The sequence below is a fragment of the Taudactylus pleione genome, unplaced genomic scaffold (assembly GCF_031769625.1).
Source record: "Taudactylus pleione unplaced genomic scaffold, aTauple2 ptg000087l, whole genome shotgun sequence".
Taxonomy (NCBI): domain Eukaryota; kingdom Metazoa; phylum Chordata; class Amphibia; order Anura; family Myobatrachidae; genus Taudactylus; species Taudactylus pleione.
The window spans coordinates 7,547,572-7,569,361 of record NW_028284489.1 but is presented as its reverse complement, the minus strand read 5'-3'; the positions used below and the strand labels follow the sequence as shown (position 1 = coordinate 7,569,361).

Genomic DNA, 21,790 nt, shown 5'->3' with positions numbered 1-21,790 from the left:
GTCCTTTTATATGAACTGCAGAACGCTGATTGGGTTAGTGCTGAGGGGAAGCTGTACTATTGGTGGTCGTGGGGGCATGTAACACTGTACAAGATGGCTGTGCCCATCTTCCCTGAAGCAAGCCAGCCGGACCACGTAGGATGCCGGGCCTGCTACTGCCGAGAGACTGCAGACACCTATGAGGAGAGACACCAGAGTGAACCGCCGGAGAGGATGGAGCCGCTGCAACACGTGAGTGCCTGAAGACGCCGCGGGTGAGCGCCCGCAAAGGTAAGTAGCGGGATCTCTGTAGGGAATTGTGAGAAGCTTCTTTGGCATGCATTGGAAAAAATGCACCTTCTTATGCTTGGAAGTAGTTGCTCATCAATAATAATATTTTTACCTGGACGGTAACAACGAAGCAGTTTCCAACACACTTCTCCCAAATTTCATAGACAAGAGCGTTCAGCTTGAGTTGATCTCTCATCGAAATGGAGAATCTGAGAAGCTCCTGAAATCTGTCCTTTGGCATTGACAAATTTTGGACCCCAAGAAAGCAACCATATCATCCACAGAGATACTACCTTTCATAAGGGATGTAGTCAGCTTGCCTCCACATGGCATGCCGACTGACTACATCCCGGTGCCGGAATTCCAATAGCAGTCGGGATCCTGGCTCCAGAATACCGACCGCCGGCATCCCAAAGGTAAGTATCGGGGGGTTAGGTTTAGGCTCTAGCGGGAGGGTTAGGCACTAAGGGGGGATGGTTAGGCACTAAGGGGGGAGGGGGAGGTTAGGTTCAGGCATTAAGGGGGACGTTAGGGTTAGGCAACCAAGAGGGAGGGATTAGAGTAGGGAGATGGTTAGCATACCGACCAATGAGTGTTGGTATGTTAACCCTGTCGGGATTCCGGCTTCGGGATCCCAACTGTTGGCATTACAAACCCAACCCCTTTCATACAAACACCCTGGGCGTACACAATGGCAATCATTGTCTCCAACACCTTGGCGTTCTCCCACTTGGTTCTATCTCTGGCTACCATCTTCACTGTTGAGGCATTTGACTGAGCCTGCTGAGACGTTTGAGGAGTTCGTGTCCTCCCCCGCTGACACCTCCTCACTAATAATACGATCTTTATCCTCAATTGTCTCTGGCACAAAATAAATATCTGAATTGGATATGTCACTTTCTGGTTCAAGATCTGAATTCTCTAGAAACTCAATAGAAAGGCCAAGCTGATGCAACATGATTGAAGATGCCCATCATCTAAATAATGAGGTGAATACAATGAGAGCAAACTCAGACAAGTTTGAACCTGCGCATGACAAGACCCAACATGCACCACTTTTATATTCAAATCAGCAATCTAAAAGTATCATACTATCTAATCAAATCTTTGAATATAATATATCAATTCCAAAACATAATGTAAACTAAAATAAAGTAATTATGTAAGTTGAATGTGGACATTTTTAATGCATTTCTTATGGGGGGAGAGGTGGTGTCAAAATGACCAGTTCCCGCTGTTCTTGGTATACCATATGAAATGTCAATGCTGTGTTATATAAGAAACTGTTAATAAATAAATGTCCATGAACACATAAATATTTTGGAGATTACAATACATCATCGTAAAAAAAGAAAAAAAAACAAGGAAAAGGAAAAAAGTACAAAACTGGATAAATTAAAAGCGCTTCACACATTATGAAGTTTATAAACATCAGGTATTGCATCCACTGGCAATTTCACGGAGTAGATACCAGAATGCCACAGCCAATTTAAAACAGGCCAGCAGTATAGCGCAATGATGCTCGCGTATCTTTGTTGGGACCTCATGTGTCTGTGTACCATTGTTCCCACACAAGAGGTTCCCAAGGAAATGTATTGTGTATATAACAACTATGTGACCCTAATTGGGATACTGACCAGATTTTACATCTCTGGTACGAAGGTCCCAGAAAAATTTTGCATTGACAATTGAGTTCACCAATTATCAGTGCAACATTTCCTGGTACCTCAAAAGAGGTGATTCCTATTAAAATGTACTGCATATATTTATTTATTAACAGTATATATATGTAAAGTGTACAACCATATTCTGGACACCGGTCCCCGTCTAACCCACAGACTGCACCATGTAGTTCAACACTGCACTCTGAAATGTTTGGTAATACTGGTGGAAAATGATTAGTCGGGACTGCATCTTTTTACGCAGCATGAGTGCGTCTTTATACTAATGCCGTAGCCGATGGACTTCCAACTGAGACAGCCACCGGCTGCAGTGTTTAATCGCCACTATTTATACAAATAAGCACTATTAACATTGCAATAGCCCTATAGAGGCATGTCTGTCTGAACATGGCTGTGAGTGCCAGTGCAACTGCAGAAAAATTTGCAGTCGCTGGCCACGACATGCCCACATATGGCTAGCCACCCCCCTGCAACCTCCCAGAAATGCCCACAAAAACTGCCTCTCTCTGCGTCTCAATTTGTTCTACGTCTCCTGACAGTAACCACTGGGGAACATGCACAGTGCGGCTCAGGTACATGTGCAGACTGAAAACATAGGCAACACCGTCCACCTCTGAATGAGGTCCTTTATCTTCACATATCAGAATTCAGGGTCTGATTCAGAGCCGCTCGTTCGCTCCAAGCGATGTTCGCACATCTGTGCATGCGTATGGGTCGTAATGCACATGCGCCAACCAGTCAGTGCGGTCGGAAATCGTGTGTTCGCAAAATAGCGAGTGCCTGCTAATTTGAGTGACAGGATGAGGCGTTTGTGGGTGGTAACAGGGGAAGGTGCTTGAAAACGGGGAGTGGAGGTCCGAACGCAGGCGTGCCAAACGGTCAAAACGGGCGTTTTAAGGGTGTGCATAATTAACAAAGCAGCGTCATCAGCCATGTCACTTGGTTGTCTCTTAGCCTGAACTGTTCGCATGATTGCGATAGGAAAATCCTACCACAAGCACTGTGAGCAGTTCAGACGCCTTTCGATGTACTCGATTAATCTAATAAATAGCAGAGATGACGTAGGATGCGAGCGGCCAGGGGGCGTTTTTACAAAATAGCGAGCGCATATTTCGTTCGCTCGCTCAGACATAGAGGCGTCAACAGACCGCAAAGAGCGAGCGCTCAATTTAAATAACCAGCCCCTTTTTCTGAAAGAGCGAGCGCAAATAGCGTCCGGCTCTGAATCAGGCCCTCAGTTATCAGTAATGTCAATGAGGTGCTGACATTCCGTTTCTCCGGGACCTTGCGGCCAGCAACATTGCAGATTATTCCTCACAACCTGTATTCCTTCCTTAATCACTTAACTGACGTAGTCGTATGGGATGTGAACGCAGCCAGCTGTGCTTCAGCTGACAAGGTGAGACCACACCGCCTGCTCTGTTTTTGAAGAGTAAATTTGTTCTACATGTGTGCAGAATGGATCTCCTCTGACCGCCCAGACTTTCCTGCGGACCCAGCAGTTTCTGACCGGCTTTGCTGGAAAAATTAAAAAAGTGGTTAAAAGAGCTCCTCTGAAAACATAACATTTAGGGCCATGTCCAATTCTCAGAAGATGAGCAGTCTCAGGGCCTGTCAGAGGTGGTCACAAACATGGCCGCCTCGATTGGTGGTGACAAGTTTGCAACTTCCACTACAGCAAATGCCACTACAAAATCCTTTCTTACTATAAGTAAGAAAGGTATCCATATTCGTGGTAGGGATGGATATCGGAAGCCGATGGTTAGCAACCATCAATGTTTACGATTCAATGGAAGTACTTTTTCCATCGAATACCGGTAATTTGATGGTGGCCAGCCATCGGATGCAGCTTTCCGATGCCCATCCGATGGCTGGTTGTTTTATTGCTCAGCTAAAACATGGGTAAGCAGGAGAATAGATGCCGTGCGCTATCCCGTTTTCGCAATGGTTATACTATCGAATGGTTGCGATGGCTTGTTACCATCGTATAGCTGGATTTGCTGTCAGAAGCCCAGCAACCTTTCGATCCCGGGCTTCCGATGTCCATCCCTAATTCAGGGCCAATACTGGTCATGGACTAGGCCGTATTGGCCATCTTGCACTTCTGGCATTTGCCAGGAAGAGGGGGGCATGCTGTGAGGCCAGACCGCCGGTAGGGTAGTGTTATTCCACCGCTACTGAGACTATGGTCACAGCACCCCAGGGTAGGGATGGGAATCATTTGATGTTTCATCAGAACATCGGTCAGATGGTTTTGATGTTCGATGTTTAACCCTGCAATGTTTAGCATCCAATGTTTCATTACCATCGCTAGATTTCTCCCCCGATGTTTTTCCCTACTTTTCCAATGTTTTTTTTTTTTTTTTTGTGACAATGTGTGGTGCAGGACTGCTGTGTGACAATGTGTGGTGCAGGACCGCTGTGTGACAATGTGTGGTGCAGGACCGCTGTGTGACAATGTGTGGTGCAGGACTGCTGTGTGACAATGTGTGGTGCAGGACTGCTGTGTGACAATGTGTGGTGCAGGACTGCTTTGGGCTGCCAGCTGACTCTCATGTTTTTTAGTCAATTGCAAAGTAAGATAAGAGTGTTCAAAACACACTGACTGGGTTACTGCTGGTGGGGGTTGTGGCTGACAGAGTGAAAAACACTCTGATTAACCAACTAGCAGCAGCACATAGGACAGTCCCACCCCTGGCTCACTGTCACTGGTGCTACTCTCAGTGAATACGGATTGTGTGCTGGGGTGTCTGGCTGCTGCAGCTATTGGCAATATGGTAAGCAGCAGTGAGATGATTAAAGTTTCATTAGTTAATGCATCACATTTTATTTCTTTAAAAATATTGATTAACCACAAAACATGTTTTACTTCTACAAATGCATATATCCTACTTTTTGCACCATTTGTGTGTGTATGTGTGCACCATTTATGTTCTCTGTTTGCCTCCATGAAGATAGACATAGTAAACCAATTATTTTAAATGTTTATTAGCCTATTTTATGTTTACGTACAGACTTTGCATAAAAAAAACAGAAACATCGTTAAACATCGGTTCCAGAGAACCAATGTTTATATCTAAATAATGTTTTGGATTCAATGTAAAAAACATCAGTACTTCCAATGTTTTGTTTCGATGTCTCATCCCTACCCCAGGGGGCGCCACTGCGAAAGCTGCGCCGCGCAGCTCGCTCTCCGCCATATAGAGCTGCTGCTGCTCTAAATAAACCCCGTGACATTACAGAACTTCAGCCTCATACCTTATTCAAGCCAATCAGTAAGAGCAGCTCTGACGTGTGCTCAGCCAATCAGTTTACAGCTTTTAGTTTGACTCGTCCGCTCAGCCAGATAAACTTTACGCTGGGATCGGCCGTGGGGGACCCGGGGATGGGGCGCTCGGTGTGACGTCACGGAGGCTGCATCCAGTCGCTGTCCTTGTCGTGCTAGATTGATGAGTTCGGCAGCCAATAGGGAGCAGCCGCTGGTATTTCCTGTATAGTAGTTTTTAATATGGCGAAGACTTACGATTATTTGTTCAAACTGCTGCTGATCGGTGATTCGGGGGTCGGGAAGACGTGCGTGCTGTTCAGGTTCTCAGAGGATGCCTTCAACTCCACGTTCATATCCACTATAGGTGAGGAGCGACAGCAGTGTGGGGAGCAACTGGTGGGACTGGGAGAGGGGACTGACAGGGAGGAGAGTGCCGGGGCCAGTGTCAGAGTGCAGGCTGTAGTACAGCACAGGAGGCACACACCCGGCTCAGGCATGACGTCAGGAAGTAACAGATCATTAGTTCGTGTCTGGGATACTGGATACTGTATGTGTATACGTGTATGCAACAGCTATAGTTACTTCTAGGTTTTGATTGTAACCTATCACATGCTGTTCTTACGCTATTTTGTGCTAAACTTTGGACTTGGTTTAATTGAGGAACATCTGACACTGTTTTGGGGCCAGTTGTTTGTATGCTGCACTGATCATTTGTTATATGTCCTTGATGCTATTTAGCTTGTAACGACTAATGGTATGACATAATAGTACATACATGCAGGTCCGACGGGCGACATGGTCAGCGAGGGCCATGCTGGAGAATGCCCGCTTTGCGTACTATGATGCTTACACCATACCCTTAAATCTGTACTGTACAGACAGAATGACAGATCAGGTGTGATTTGTGCTAACATTTGTTATGTCTTTTTCTGTTACTCCAATGCTGGGTACACACTGGCGGATATATTGGCCGATCAATTGTGCGTCGGCCAGTGTGTGCCAGCAATATGTCTGTGAACGTCATTCACAGACATATCGCGTCAGCTGTGTTGCGCAGCCGACGCCCAATATATCTGCAGATATATTGGGGCAGACTGACCGCTCGTACACTTGCAGCAGGGCCGCAGGGAGGGGGGCGCAACACACCCTCCGGCCATCGCGACCTGTGGCCAGATGACAGATGATGGTTGTTCAGTGTGTATGAACAACCATCATCTGCAAATCACTAGATCTGCAGATATATCTGTTAGGTGTGCACACACTGGAGTGACAGGCATTCGTTAAGCCATCGGAACGAATGCCCGGGAACAGTGATTGTGCGTCCAATACTTTTTCTTAGCTTCTCTACATTGTTGAATACATTTAGCTCATCATGTTCTTTTTGGGTTTTGCTTCAAACTAATGTACATTACAGCATTTATATATGTGCTTTGTCATTTTTACTTTTACTGGAATCTTCCAGCTGCCTTGACCAGCATCATTTTAGTAACAATGACTAGTTTCTTTTTGTGGTCTTGGGCCGGGTGCACATTTGACCAGGGTTTCCCAAACTGTGTGCCGTGGCACCCTGGGGTGCCTCAGGTTGGTGGTCCAGCACCAATTCAAATTATTTATGATCAATGTAATGTAAATATGTGGACAAACACAAGTGCAAACCTATCCACCACCACATAACTGAGCCTAAGGATGACAGGTAAGCACAATTTACTTCACTTTACTACATTTTTTCCAGAATTTTTCAATAACCAACTTTTGGCTTAGGGGTGCCGTGAAGACAAAGCTGATACTCTAGGGCGCCGTGATTCAAAAAAGTTTGGGAACTAGACAATATATTGGATGATACATCGTTCCGATGTGGATCGGAACGACATATCATCTAATATGTACGCACAGTCATCGTCAGTGACGTCGTCCCATCAGCAATGGTGCACGTCTGATGGGACAACGGCATGCAGGTAATTGGAGGATGAAAGGCTATATCGTGTGGTTGTACACCGGATTGTGCAGTGTATATGGCCGACCGCTATATCATTCCATCAGGCCTCAGGTCAGCTGTGATACACAGCGTTCTGATAGGCAACATGCTTTATTATTTTGCTGTGTTTATATCGCAATAACATATTGCACAGCACTTTATAGAGAATGTTTAATCAATTACATAAATCCCTACCACAGTGGAGCTTACAGCATAAATACTCTACCACAAAGCCACACAATAACAATAATTAACCAATATGTTTTTTGGCTGAGAGACGAGCAACAAAAACACATACAGACATTCATATAAGTAGTACCCTGGTCAGAATAGAGCCCATGCCCCCACCAAGGCAGCAATACCAATACTGTGTCATTCATGCTTTCTAACCTTTTATAAACGCAACCATACTAATATTTTAAATCATTGCAGAAGTGGCTTATGCTGTATTTGAGTGCTTGCTTGTTATATGTTGGCAATCCGGTTTGAATTTAATGGGTCTAAATGTCACAGTTTTTGCATACCCACAATAGCATAGATCAGAAGGCTATAGGAAAAGTGTAAATAAAGATAACATGCAGATTTCAATAACATTAATTACAGAAATGAGGACCATGCAGATGTGTCCTCCTACATCTAGCCTCAATACGCCACACAGCGTGACTTGCCTGGCGTGAGTGAGCCGCCCGGTCCCATGCTACTCTGCTAACGCCTGGCGTCTTTTGGTTTTGCGAAAATGCATCTAAGTCGCAATGCGATTAGAACGCACCAGCAGTCTATGCTGATTAATTTGATTTGTGACACTTGTATATCTGTGTGCATCTGAGTCGTCTTTTTTTTTTTAACGCATAATGGAACTTGGAATGCGAAAAGCTTAGGCCGCTACATTGTAGCACTTCGTATACGGATTAGAGACTCGGTCACAAACAGATATATAAGTGTCGCATATCAAACTAATCAGCACAGTCTACTGGTGCATCCTAGTTGCGTTGCATGTTCAGTGAAAAAGACTCCAAAAAGACGCCTGGCCCTAGCAAAGTTTCACGGGACCTGGCACGCAGAGAGGGCCTTTTCAGTGTGACTGCAGCAAAGATGTGTAAGGACACATCTGTACATTAATTGTACTACAATAGGGTGGGTATGATGTCTATGTAAATGCAGTATCGAGTTAGTGACCTTGTACATCATTTCTGTTAATAACTAGCCCAGATTGGTTTTAAGTGATCTTTAAACATGTCAGTACAGTACACACAAGCTGCCATTGCAAATATTACATCGTTGGTTAATTTTAGTTTTGTGTGTAATGCCACTCACGCAAATATAAAATGCTGGAAGGCTGTGGATACTTCCTCAATAGCTGCATTGTCAGCAGGAAGTATACTGTTATCTGAAGCTGCAACGTGTTAAGCGAGCAGCAAGCATCTACTCGCCTGTGTACCATGTCCTGCCTATAGCTATGTGTAACCGTATACATTTTCTGCTGAACTTTTGCTGTTACAAAATGCATTAATACATTTATTTACGTTGTGTTGAAAACCATAATGATCATTTCTAAAGGGTTTAGCATTGAAAAATGTGTAGGGTAGTTTTTGTTGTGGGCATACAGGTGATCTGCTAACTATAAATTTAAAAGCAGAAGTACATTTTTTAAAGTTTGCTGTGTTTTTTTAATAAACACATAATAGGGTGAATCGTCCAGTTAATGAACAATTAGGGTAATTCTCATATTTAAGGGTATGGTGTATGTAGAAAATACAACATAAAACTATTTTGAGACATGTGCCATCATTATTACAATGTATACTTTTAAAATACATTTTTGGTTTAAAGATTGTAGGAATAGAGATTTACAACCAAAAAACAGGAGAGATGTAGAAATTACCAGTGAATGAACGCACAATGCTAGCAAATGAACAGACAGGTCCAGTAAATTAATAATGACTTGCATCAATAAAACATTGTCAATAGATCTAATCTTAAATTTTGTATACTAAAATTTACTGTTACTGCAATAAACCTGAAAATGTGAATTCGCTGGTAGTGTTCATTCTCTGGCTGATTCACCCTAATGCATGTTTTATTTCCAGGAGATATGCAGCCTTCTCTTCACATCCAGTAGCATATTGGAATAACCTTTTTTTTTTTTCCAATTATCAGTCCATTTTTGCGGCACACCCAGCCTAGTGTGGCAATATACCACGTCACACTTGTTGTAAATCTCTGTATTACATTCATTTAGTGAATCAACACCTTATTGTCTTTCATGCCATTGTGACTGTCTACAATAAGGGACAGGAAAGAAATGACTGAAATGTAGTGTGTCATCATATATGGACTATTCGTTGTAGGTAAAATACAAATGTCACACAGTATTAAAGGGACACTATGCTGCAGAATCACCCTCCTTACCTGTTTCTATAGCCTCTACCCCGTGTTTCTCCAGGTTCATGCGCCCCCTTTCATGTTGTTCTCCAGCCTCATGGCCCCCCTGTACCCCCCCCCCCATCCCTTTCTGCCCATCCCTATGTTTCTCCAGCCTCATGCCACCCCTGTGTTGGCTGTTTTTTTTTTTTTTTTGACACATTACTTTCACCCAAACAACTTGTAGGACTAGCTTTGGCAGCAATAATTAAATAATTTTTTTTCTGTATGCGTGTCAGGACCTCCTGTAGCGTTGGATGCATTTTGTACAAAAAAACGGTGTAAAATGTACCTTTTATAAAATACACATTTATTGTAGTTTGTAGAAATAAACAAATGTCACGATGCGTCCTGCTCAGCAAGAGTTGCATATATGCCAGGTTTATTCCAGACTCATTGCTCCCAAACACCGGAAAATGGTTGTTTAGGCAAGTCGGCTAATCAAATTTGTCTGATTTTGTTTTTGTGATTGATTTTTGTTTTTTTGTTTTTTCTGGCGTTTCTGAGCAAATGGCTGATTGTCATTTACTCACATACATTACCAGATTTTCGTCCCTGTTGCAAAGATAATCTTTAGTTGTGTGGCCAGTTTTATTCTCGGAATTTCATTAAATGTGTTCAAAAAGTTTATGTCTGTGATTAATTTTGACATTGTTTTTACTCTAGGTATTGACTTTAAAATCAGAACTATAGAATTAGATGGCAAGAGAATTAAGCTACAGATATGGTAAGTAGTTAGCATCTCAATCTTGTTTTGTCCCACTCCTGTATTTCCCACATAAATAATGGTGCTGCACCTAAGCTATGTAGGTACACACCCGATGAAGCGGCTGACTGAGCTGCCAATTGGTAAGCTATATGCACTTACCAATCGCCTGCTCAATATGTCTAGCCAGACATCACAACTGAGTGGGCATTTAAATTTGCCCGCCCAATTGTGATATGTGTCGGTTGTTCCTGTGACAAGTGTATAAGCTGTCGGCGGGTTGCCCGTACCAACATGCAGTTTCACTGATATATCTGCATTGACTGGGCTATAGGGCCGACCTGATATGTCTGTGAACGACATCATTCAGACATATGGGGTGTTCACACCTGCTGATCCGCTACTGATATATCGTTCGCCGTTCGAACAAACGATACTCTACAAGTGTGTTCCCAGCTTTACAGCCTCATGTAACAATTTGTATAGTTGCCTGTGCTTAAAAAATTAATATAATTGTTCTGTGGGTCATTTGTCAAAGATAATACTGCAACGCTGTTTTGTTTACTGATTTTTCTGTTTAATATTTTTCTTTGTGGTAAGATACTTTTGAAATAAAATGTGTAGCCGCTAGCATAATCGTATGGCTGTCTTCTAAGTAGAGAAGGAAGGGCAGCAGTCAAATACCACACAACCCTTACTTTTTAATTTTTTATGTGGTTGAATCCTGGAATACAGTATGTAAACGGCAAGCTTGATTTAGAGTCAGACCAAAGTGCTTGCAGGCTTCAATTTAGTAGGGAATTTATTTTCCTTCTGGGCACCACATGTGTAATCTGCTACTTTATGCATTAGAGGACTACATATTTTATACTATGCAGGTTGAGTATCCCATATCCAAAATGCTTGGGACCAGAAGTATTTTGGATATCGGATTTTTCTGTATTTTGGAATATTTGTATACCATAATGAGATATGTTGGATGGAACACAGTCTAAACACAGAATATATTTGTATATCAGTGGATCATTGTATAGAGGGGAGGGCGAGGGAAGACAAACTGGGGTAACGGAGCCAGGGAAGAAGCAACACGGCTATAAATGGGTCCCTTTACCTAGTGTTACATACAAATGTAACTAGCATTCTCGCTAGGCTGTTTTAGTGGGGTGCTGCACCCTGCCCAATTTTAAAGGGGCAAAATGTTTCCTGCCCTGCTAGTGGGCGTCCCGCTAAAACATCCTGCCATCTTCCTTTCCCACCCGCGGACCGCAGTGTACTACGGGTGGAAAAAGCTGTGGTAAACGATCACCACTGGGTGAATAGATGCCGTACGCATGCACACGGCATCTTTTCACCGTGAGGGGAGAGCTTGGGAGAAGCCTAGGACCTCCGTAAGTGCTGAGCACGCCCCGAAGTGTGACAAATTGTGGGCGTGTCATAAGGACATGCCCCTCTGCTTGGCCATGCTCCCTTCCTGTAGCGTGCGCACCTTAGGCGTGCGCAGATACTGCATTCCTGGACCCTTCGCGCCCTGCCCGCTGGCTAGCTGGAACACTAATAATCCAACACATCAGCTAACATGTCTACATGAGTCATAAACTGCTTGAGCATTACCATTCATTTAGTGATAACTTCGCACTCTTTACACATGCGCATCTAATCGACAATAGAATTGTACTTTACGTAATGGCCGCACTATATTGAATCTGACCAATAAATAACCATATTTATTTACATAGTATTGATTGGTATGTTTTCCACATACATTTTTAATCAAGAATGTTTCAAACGTTTACTAGACACTTTCACATATATGAAACTGAAAATACTACACTGTGTAATAATTTTTTACGACCCCAAGTGTCAGATTGCCATTATTTTTGGATTCCAAAAGCTGTTTTTACCCATGTGCCTGATTCTGAGTTGGAAGCAGCTCCAGCTGTGGTCACTTCTCACTATAATTAGCAGACGCAAAAAGCAATTGCAGAGTGTGCATTCGCCGCACCATGCAAACGACCATTGACTGTGGAAATGAGAGCAACCACATCTCTCCATAAAATGGGCGCTTCTGGGTGGCAACTGGCCGGTCACCTTGCGAATGCTCAGAAAATATTCGTCTTGTGGGATTGTCATGAGCAAGTAGCTAGACTTCCATGCTAGTTTCAGGAGTGCGTATAGAGAAGGGACTCTTTTGCACCCAACATGTGACTGGTAAGTGCAGACCAAATATATGTTGTATACCCATATGCCAGAAGCAGATGCTAGGACCCTATTTTATAATTTCCAGTTATTTTTCTTTCTATAAGCTGAGGTATGTCTAGTGGTTTTTGAAGTAACAAAACTAGAACTGTGTAAACATTATTTTCTATTTCAATAATCCTATGCCTGTCCCAAGATAGCAGAAATGATCTGGTGGGCACTTGTCACTACTGGTGTCTCACACCCTGGTGTGTTCCTGGACCTGCACAGAATGGTATTTTAGGCGCTACTTAATCCCTGAAAACTGCATTAAAAATAGGATGAATCGTCCGAACATTGCATTCTAATGTAGGATACACATTTGAATGAAAAATCTCCAATTATTTCAGGAACATGACAAAGAGTTCAAGGCGTTGACTTGGCTTCCAAATTCCCCAGATCTCAATCCGATCGAGCATCTGTGGGCTGTGCTGGAAAAACAAGTCTGAGCCATGGAGGTCCCACTTTGCAATGTACAGCTCTTAAAAGATCTGTTGCTAACATCTTGGGACCTGATTCAGAGATGTACGCCAACCCAGATGGTTTGTATACATCTCCGATGGTGGGGGGACTGTGCACATGGCCCAAGCAAAAGCATGATTGACATGCTATGGTCGTTTGGGAGCAGGGACAGGGTGGAAATATTTATCGGATCCCAAGTCTTTGGGCGAAGGCATCAGATCTAATCCTTCAAATGCCTTTTGCAGGCGTTAGCATGTATATGCACAGCAGCTGCATCCAAAGATGCTAGTAGTTGGTCCATTCACTTGTGTTAAAGTTGCCAATTTGCTTAGGCAGTCAACTTGCAACTAGTTGAACGCTCGTCAACGTGTTTCATTCATTCATACTTATCCAGTAACTTTATCAGAACAACAATAAAACTTCAAACCCTTGTCTAAAACAGCAGAAACTACTCTCTTGTCTTTGTATCTTGTACAACCAACTAAAAAAAAGAAATAGAGATAATATGCACACACAAGCATAATAAATGCTCAAGAAGTGAAGAAATAGCCAATCATAAGGGTTCACTAGTATTTGCTATGGTCATCATCCGCTATTTGCACCTGCCTCTGATCACCTGATAATATAGCTTTGTCAGGCACACAGGAGACTTTGGGCCTGATTCAGAGCCGAACACTCTGACCAGAGCGCTCGCTCTGAATCAGTGCCCTCCTCCATGAAAATGGAGCGGCCTCCTGGCCGCTCGCATAGCTGTGGGTGACCACAGCTATGATGATGGTCGTGATGGTCTTGACCATGGCGACCATCGGGCTTGCGACGGAGAGCCTCCGGTAGCGTCTCGCTGCCGCAAGCCCAGGAGTGATTTTGGCTCTATCAGAAGGTCAGATATAATAGGAAGATGAGAACAATGACGATATTGATCATATCGTCATTGTTCATATGGTCCTGTTTTTGGGCCCTTCCAACCCCCAAATGATGGTCGATGCGCAGGCACGGATGGTCGCTATCAACCATCGCCCATGCATGCAGGCCAACCTGGTCGATATCAACCAGGTTAGCCTGGTTACGATTGTGGGTCGTTATAGTTGTTTGGGGGTTGGTGCATGTGCTGGCTGTTCGATATCGAACATCCAGCACATGCAGGACGATCAGACAACGATATCTGATCGTTGTCTGATCACTCCGTGTGTACGGAGCTTTAAGCCTCGTATCCACTACGCGATATTAATGGACGACTGAACGTTATCGTTCAGTCGTCCATTAATCGTGGTTGAATCGAGCAGCAAAATGTCATCAATGACCAGCGATGCGCGTTCACGCTGGTCGTTGCCGATATCGCTCGAACATGCTGGTCAACCTGACGATATCGTGCGTGAAAAACACAGCAGTTTCTGAGAAAAAAAAACCTACCTCGTTTGGTATTAACAGTAATTTCAAGGTCAAAGTCACCTAGGCTACATTTCTCATTGTTATGCGGCCCATACACTGTGATTTATTTATTTATTTATTTTTTTTGCACAAAGTGGACGATTTCGATCAATCGTAACGATCAATCGCGAACATGTTGATTGTTACGATGCCCCGCCGTCGTATAGCTGGATCGTGGATCTTACTGCAAAATCGTAAGATTGCGATCTATTGTGTACAATGTGATACACATGTAGGCACCGTATCTTATGATCGGAACGATCAATTGTACACCATTTGACCACATCGTATGGAGAATTTCAAGGGAAATCGTACAACACATCTTACGTCAGAAAAAAATTGCACCATGTATGGCCGGCTTATGTCTTCAGTCTTTGTGCCCATTTAGGTGCTTTTCTGTTTATAAGGCTACATTGTACATAGTTACAAGACTGCATGTATATGTTAAAAGCAGAGCTACCACCCACATACCCACATTGCAAAAGAATCTTTTAATAGCAATTTTTGGAATTTTTGTTTATGTTAGTGGGGTTTTTTGTTATTGGGGGGGGGGAGTGAATATGATTACTCTTCTGTGTTGCAGTTTAGCTCATCTGAACATCAACCTTTACTGTCACTCATTTAGCAACATAGATTTAACTACTCAAATTTGGTATTCAGGCCACTGTGGTGGGATAATGGGGCTTGAGTGAATAACGTTTCATGTACGTAGTGAACTTTTATTGCTATTTAACAAAATAAATTGCTTCGTAAATCTATATATAATATCAATATCCTATTTGTAGATATTCTCATTAGTAGACAAAGCTATATGATTTCCTTTCTCCAATTATGAGTAAGTACCCAATTACATTGCCTCAGATGGTCACCTTTGTTGTGCATAATTCTACAAAACTTATTTTATCAAGTAATAATGTATTAAGGACTTGCCTGGCATGGTCGTAATTTTCTGACCACACCAGGCAGTTCTTTATCTGTTCTGGACGTAAAATTTTGTCCAGTCAGATAAACATGAGGGCGGCTGCAGGAAGAGAATCTTCCAGCACCCTCTCCCTCTCTGTCTGCTGTGCTGCCAATCACTAGTGATCAGTCAGCAAAGCAGGACCACCTACCCAGCGCCTGCAGAACTGAGCAGCCGCTGGTGAAAGTAAGTTAACCTCCCCCTCATGCCCCTGACATACCTGGTTCCTGTATCCGGTCTCAAATTGAACGTCGCAATGTTTCCGATGGTGGTTCTGATCAGTTATTTTAAAAAAACGATTTTTTTTTTTTTGTAATCTATTTATTTACAAGTCTTAAAAAAAAACTTTTTTTTTTTATGAAACCATTTTGGATAAGTTAAAATGGATGTTCCTCACCTAATTCACTCGACCATTTTGGAGCGGTTTTTTTGGGGGAAAAAATCGTCAGTTAAATGGTTAATAAAATATCTCATAACATCTATGCCAATTGTGATATTTGTTGATTTTACCTGTTAATTATTCTGTTCTACATTCTTGAAAATGTGCACCAAACCATACAAACAATATGAGGTTAAAATTTACTTTTCAGTTGTGCTCTGCTAGTGTGTAAAAGTCTAGATTTTGAGCTCTGCATGTCCGTGCTGTTACAGACACCGAAGAGATGACATGTGAAGAAGACCCCAATGTAATGTGACGATTTACGCTACAGTAGGACCAGTAGAGGTTAAAAGATAAAAAAAAAATAAAGTTAAATGTACTCACATGTGAGGGGACATCAAAGACTCTGGCTTGGTGAATAACATGATCATCGAAGAAATCTGTAAAACGTCACTTAGCCATGTTACACAGTTGCTTGCCTTAAGACTTTTAACCACAAATATAATTAGGTCAAAAGCTACTCTTAAAGAAGACCTGAAAAATATAACCATGTAAAACTGAGGTGCTCAAATTTTGTTTCTATATATAGTGCCAAAGCGATCAGCTAGCTGCCCCCACCTGTTTTTCTTAAACAAATTTACTTCATTGCTCATGGACCTGATCTAACATTGAAGGAGAATCTGACCTGGTTTGACGTTGAAAGTGATTTCTACGGAACGGGTATGAAGTCCCAGGGGTTGAATAGCCTCCGGGTCATATCCTGACGCCGGCAGCCCTAAGGGAGAAGATCCCGACAGGGCAGGTAAGTACCCTATCCCTACCCCTCTCCCCTCCCAGAAACCCTAACCCTCTCTTAGTGGTGCCTTACTCTAAACCCCCAAACCTAACCCCGCTATTCTACCTAACCCTTCCCTCCGCTGGCTCCCCGGACTTGCCTCGTTCGGGCTGGCATCCTTCGGCATTCCGGCACCGGGATTAAAATAGGAGTCGAAATACAGATGCTTATCTTAAGTCCCTTGTCGGGATTCCGATGTCGGTATTGAGGCCTCATAACTACATCCCGATTTCTACTATAACCAACTCAAACTCTAGACCACCCCACTCCCACCTTCCCTCCCTTCCCCAGTCCTGCATTCATACCACCACACGCATCCACTTCTGGTTTACGTTCTATTAAGTCAATATGAAATATTTTGTTTTTTCACTTATTAGGTATCATTGGCTATGAGAATTTTTTTTTTTTAAATAAATTTAAACTTTATGAGAATTTTTTTTTTTTTTTAAATAAATTGTAGGAAGTTTTGTTCTGGTTTGTGAAAGGTTGTAAATATTGTCTGTTTTTAGCAGTGGAAGTTTGTTTTTTTATTGTTTCTATGTATTTTGTATTTTTTTAACCTTGAAGTGTGTACACACTAGACGATTTGCTCCATGAACGACATCGTCTAGTGTGTCCCCGGCAGGGATGGACAGGGGTGTGCTCAGTGTCGTGTCGTTAACTACACTTGAGCACGAACACTGAACGATATCGTTCAGTACTGGGCTCCCTCCCTTATTCCCGAACATGCAACAACCTGACAATATCATCAGGTTGGCCTGCATGTTCAGGCGATGAACGTCAAAGACCACCGACCAGCGGGAGCGTGCGTTGCTGGTCGTTATTGTTGATCGTCTTTGCGCAAAAACTGAACAATATTTTGGATGACTGAACGATATTGTTATCGTTCCGTCGTCCAAAATATGGCCCCCAGTGTGTACGCACCTTTACCGTATGCTATGAAATTGTTGCTTGGCAGGCTTGTGACAGATAACATTCTCTAATAGGCCTGACCTTATCCATATGTGCCTGTTAACAGCGGTTTTGTACATGTGAGACCAATTAACTAGTTGTGAGCTTTAGCTGTTCTTTTAAATCCTCATAGAATATTTCTTAATAAATCACTGATTGATATGCGGTCATCACTTTAGCCCCACCAGCTAACTCTTGGGTCACTGGGAGGCTCATGAATTCTATGGCAGACTTCCAGTTATAGATTACAAACTGAATGTTTTTCTGCTGACTCAGGAATTTGTTTTTTTGGGCCTTGGTGGGGATATAGCCTTTGGCCAAGGAAAATAATTGTTAATAAAAGAAAAAAATGTAGTGAAATAATGAAAATATTTATTCATAATGTTTTTCATACGATATTGTAAAATTATTTATTTTTATAGTATAACAAATTTCAGATTAAATTTGGCTTTCATCAATGTCTCCTCTTTTGGAGTGTATCACTGCTTCACATAATTTGGCCATTCTAGACACCAACTTTTCTTTCCAGGCCTCCTTCAGACATTACCATACGTTTTGAGTATTTGTTGGAGCCATTACACAAACTTTTCTGCCTAATTCATCCCAGAGTTTTGCAATGGGATTGAGATCAGGTGACTGAGGAGGCCATGTCATAATCTGTAGAACTTTCTGCTTTTCATTACTTTTCAAATAATTGATACACAGTTTAGATGTATGCTTAGGGTCGTTATCTTGTTGCATGTATATATTTAGAGTTCCACTTTGTATAGTGTGATGTATTAAAATACTGTGGTATTGTTTCTTATCCATAGTTGATGTTGTTTGAACTAAATCTCCAAACTTTTCTCCAACCAAAGCCTCCCCAAATAATGACATGACCACCGTCATGTTTATATATGACTTATACAATTTTCTAACACACATTCTCGGACCATTCTTCAAATATACTTCAAATTATATTCAAAATTCTACTCTTCAAATATACGTCTTCTGGTTTCCGAAAAGTTCGGTCCAAAATACTTATTTTTTTCACTGATCCAGTATACAATATCATTGTTCTTTGGTCCATCGAAGGCGTTTTTACTTTATTTGCAGACCTCAACAATGGTTTTCGCTATGCGACCATTTAGACCTACACTACGCAGACGTCTTTTAACTGTATCAACTGATACTGGAGTTTGTCTAATTTTATTGAGGGGGGGGTTTATTTTTTTTTATTACAGTTGCTGGGAGTCTTCGGTTTCACTTACTCATTACGATAATGTATTTATGTTCCCTTTTTGATGTACACCTGGGTTGTCCAGAACGTTTTTTAGTCACGTTTGTACCTGCTTCTTTTTATTGAGCTAATGTATATGTTACAATGACCCGGGTAGGCTGATGTGTGAACGGAGCGCCCGGGTTATCCGACCTGGGTCACACTAAAAGGATCAGCTGGCAGATCAGGTAAGACTTGCGCATAGGTGCAGTCTTAAAAGGGATGACTCTGCAATAACCCGGGTCCAGCCTACAGTGTGAACACAGTTTCAGCAGCTGTGGCACGGCTTGAAATAGTTTTCAATAACCCAGGTTGAACCTGGAATTTTGCTGTGAAGCTGCTTATAAGTGTTATTTTGTAATGAAAAGCTCATCTGTTAAACATGGCTGGATATTAATTATCTGTATTATCTGCTGCTAACTTTTTTTAAATCATGTAGGGATATTACATCCAAAAGTGAGCAGCTACACATTCTGCCTGTTTCCCAAATTCTTTTACACAAATGTTTTGCGCTTGGTGTGGCAGATCACGAAAGCCAAGGAATAGGACAAACAAATGGGTGTTCAGAGTGGAGCAAAAAGTCAATTTAGTGGGAATACTACTGATGTTTGGGAAAATTATAAGAAAATCCACTTTGCAGTGTAGAATGTTTTAGATTATTAAGTATTACATAACAATTACAGTCCTAACACAGCAGGAAGAGGGGATCAAGAGATCTAAAAATAGGATCCAGTCACCATGTCGACAGTGACCATGTTGACACCAGAAGGTCGATATCCATGATGTGACATGGTTAAAATGGCAACACCTGGAAAATATAAAAATGTCTATATTTGCATTAGGGTTACATTTGAGGTTAGATTTGGGAACACAATCACATCAAAAAGACTCTGTCGACATTCCGACCATGTCGACATCCTCCCAGCTTTCACTTGCTAATGTTGACAAAACCATTAAGTTTAATCTCTCTTGAGTTTGGCTACATAGGAATTTGTCAACCTTTTGGTTTTTCAAAATAGCCGATTATCTGCGATATTTTCCTCTGGACTTAAAGTTGCAAAAAAGGATAGGGTCCCCCTCTAAACAAAACTAACATTAGTGCTTCTGCCTAGGCTGTTCTTTAAAAAATGTAAGGTGAATGAGGCCCCCCCAATTTTTCCATTACCAGTACTAAGATTGACCAGCCAGGGCTAGTGGAACTATAGAGGGGAGACCAGCAGTGTGGAAGTCCTTCCACCCTTATTCCACTAACCTTAGGCTAGTTTTCACAAGGGCTGGTTTCTACAGGGGTGTGGGGACCGCAAAAAGAAACATGCAGTCCACCCTCTCTTGGGTACAACCAGCCCTAGTGCCAATAGCACTAAGGCTCTTCACCAAACTCTCCGTTCTCTCGCCTATTCCCATGGGGTTTGGGTATGGAGGTAATGGGTAGTAGTTTAAATAATAATGTTTTTTTACAGGTGGATTACTGGCCCCATCAACGCTGCCAGGGCATGATGGCACTTGGAGAATCAGAAGTGTCAGTATGCACAGGCATCAAGGGACCACTGTCACCTGTAGGCTACCTTTAAAAAATAAATATATTTGTATTAAAATAAAGCCGGGACATCTACACCATAGCTAGAAATGCGCCCCCAAACCCCTCGTCTACCCATTTATCATTCACTTCATCCAATGGGAAAGGTCCTCTTTGTTCCATGTAGGTATCTCTGGAACTTAGTTAAAAAAAAAACTAAAATATGGTGCGATTTGTCCCTTTCGGGAGCCTACCATTAATGAGAGGACACTCATAAGAAAGCATATGGCCATGTTGATTGGTCAGAGCGTAGGGACTGGCACACTGACCAGTGTGGTCCTATGCATTCTAATGACAAGTGTCCGCGAGTAAACTCTCAATAGTGGTGAACCTCCACGAGACAAGTAGCGTTTTTTTTAAGTCCCCAGGATGTCTACATGGAACGAGTAGTACCTTTTCCCATTGGATTAAGTGAGTTATAAATGGGAAATGGGTAAACGAGGGGTATGGGGGACTGATTGTTCCCTGTCCCTCATCTCCTAGTTCCTCTCAGTGACTGATAATGTTTGCTCACCCTTCAATGGGTAAAGGCTCATTGAGTGCTGAATTGACTTAATTTCCCTTTGACTTGGCTCCACTTGCCTCTCATGTAACTGTGTTCCCAACCCTTATTGGCTAGTCTGCGTCCTATGTAGTTTATCAGTTTGTTACTCTGTATTGTCCAAATATATGTAATTTTGACCCGCCCATCCTCATTTTTCAGCCTTCTCAGATCACAGAAGCTTGAAATGTATTCAGATTTTACATATATTGCGTCACTTACATAGGAAAAAAGGGGGGGCTGGGCTGCACATCCTAATTTACCCATAATAAGAGGTGCTACCATGCTGAGACTTGTAGTTCTAATGCAGAAAAAAGGGGGGAAATGCAGATGCATACTCTAAGGCTCAGCACTAAGAATACTAAATATCAAAATATATTGTGTCACTGTCATTTTTTTTTTTGTAAACCAGTGAGAAGCCAGTGTGTCTCAATTTAAAGTGTTTTGTTTAACTTCATTTTCTCTTGTCATTTTAAAATATATTAACATTTGTCTTTTATAAATTAGCGTGTCCACTGTTGCAGTCAAACGTGGAGTTTCGATATCTCTAGAATTAAACATGTTTTATTTTTTTAATCTAGGGACACGGCTGGACAGGAAAGGTTTCGTACAATCACAACTGCATATTACAGAGGAGCGATGGTAAGTAACGCGAGTATATCTGAATGTAGTGGTATCAAAAAACCTATTTAGACATTATATTTTAAGTCTCCCTCTTGATTCAGAGCTTCAAAATGGCATCTGCCACCTAGCCCTTAATTAAGTGGCATTAAGTGCTATACAGACTTAAAACTGTTCTTCCCTGAACAAAAATAATCCACTTGATCCGCACCATTTGCCCA

The 21,790-nt window shown here is 42.2% G+C and overlaps 1 protein-coding gene across 2 annotated transcripts in view; it reads left to right on the top strand.

Moving 5' to 3' along the window:
• Positions 1–4,675: 4,675 nt before the first annotated feature.
• The window catches only part of RAB8A (RAB8A, member RAS oncogene family), a 41,967-nt gene continuing 24,852 nt past the window's right edge, over positions 4,676–21,790 (top strand). The window contains exons 1-3 of one of the 2 annotated variants that reach the window (XM_088468957.1): positions 4,676–4,729; positions 10,283–10,343; positions 21,530–21,590. In XM_088468957.1, the coding sequence (XP_088325083.1) occupies positions 21,588–21,590 (3 nt within the window). In that variant the 5' untranslated portion in view covers positions 4,676–4,729; positions 10,283–10,343; positions 21,530–21,587. Of the gene's footprint in view, positions 4,730–5,295; positions 5,585–10,282; positions 10,344–21,529; positions 21,591–21,790 lie in introns of those variants that run through there. The other variant, XM_088468956.1, reaches the window with a different exon arrangement.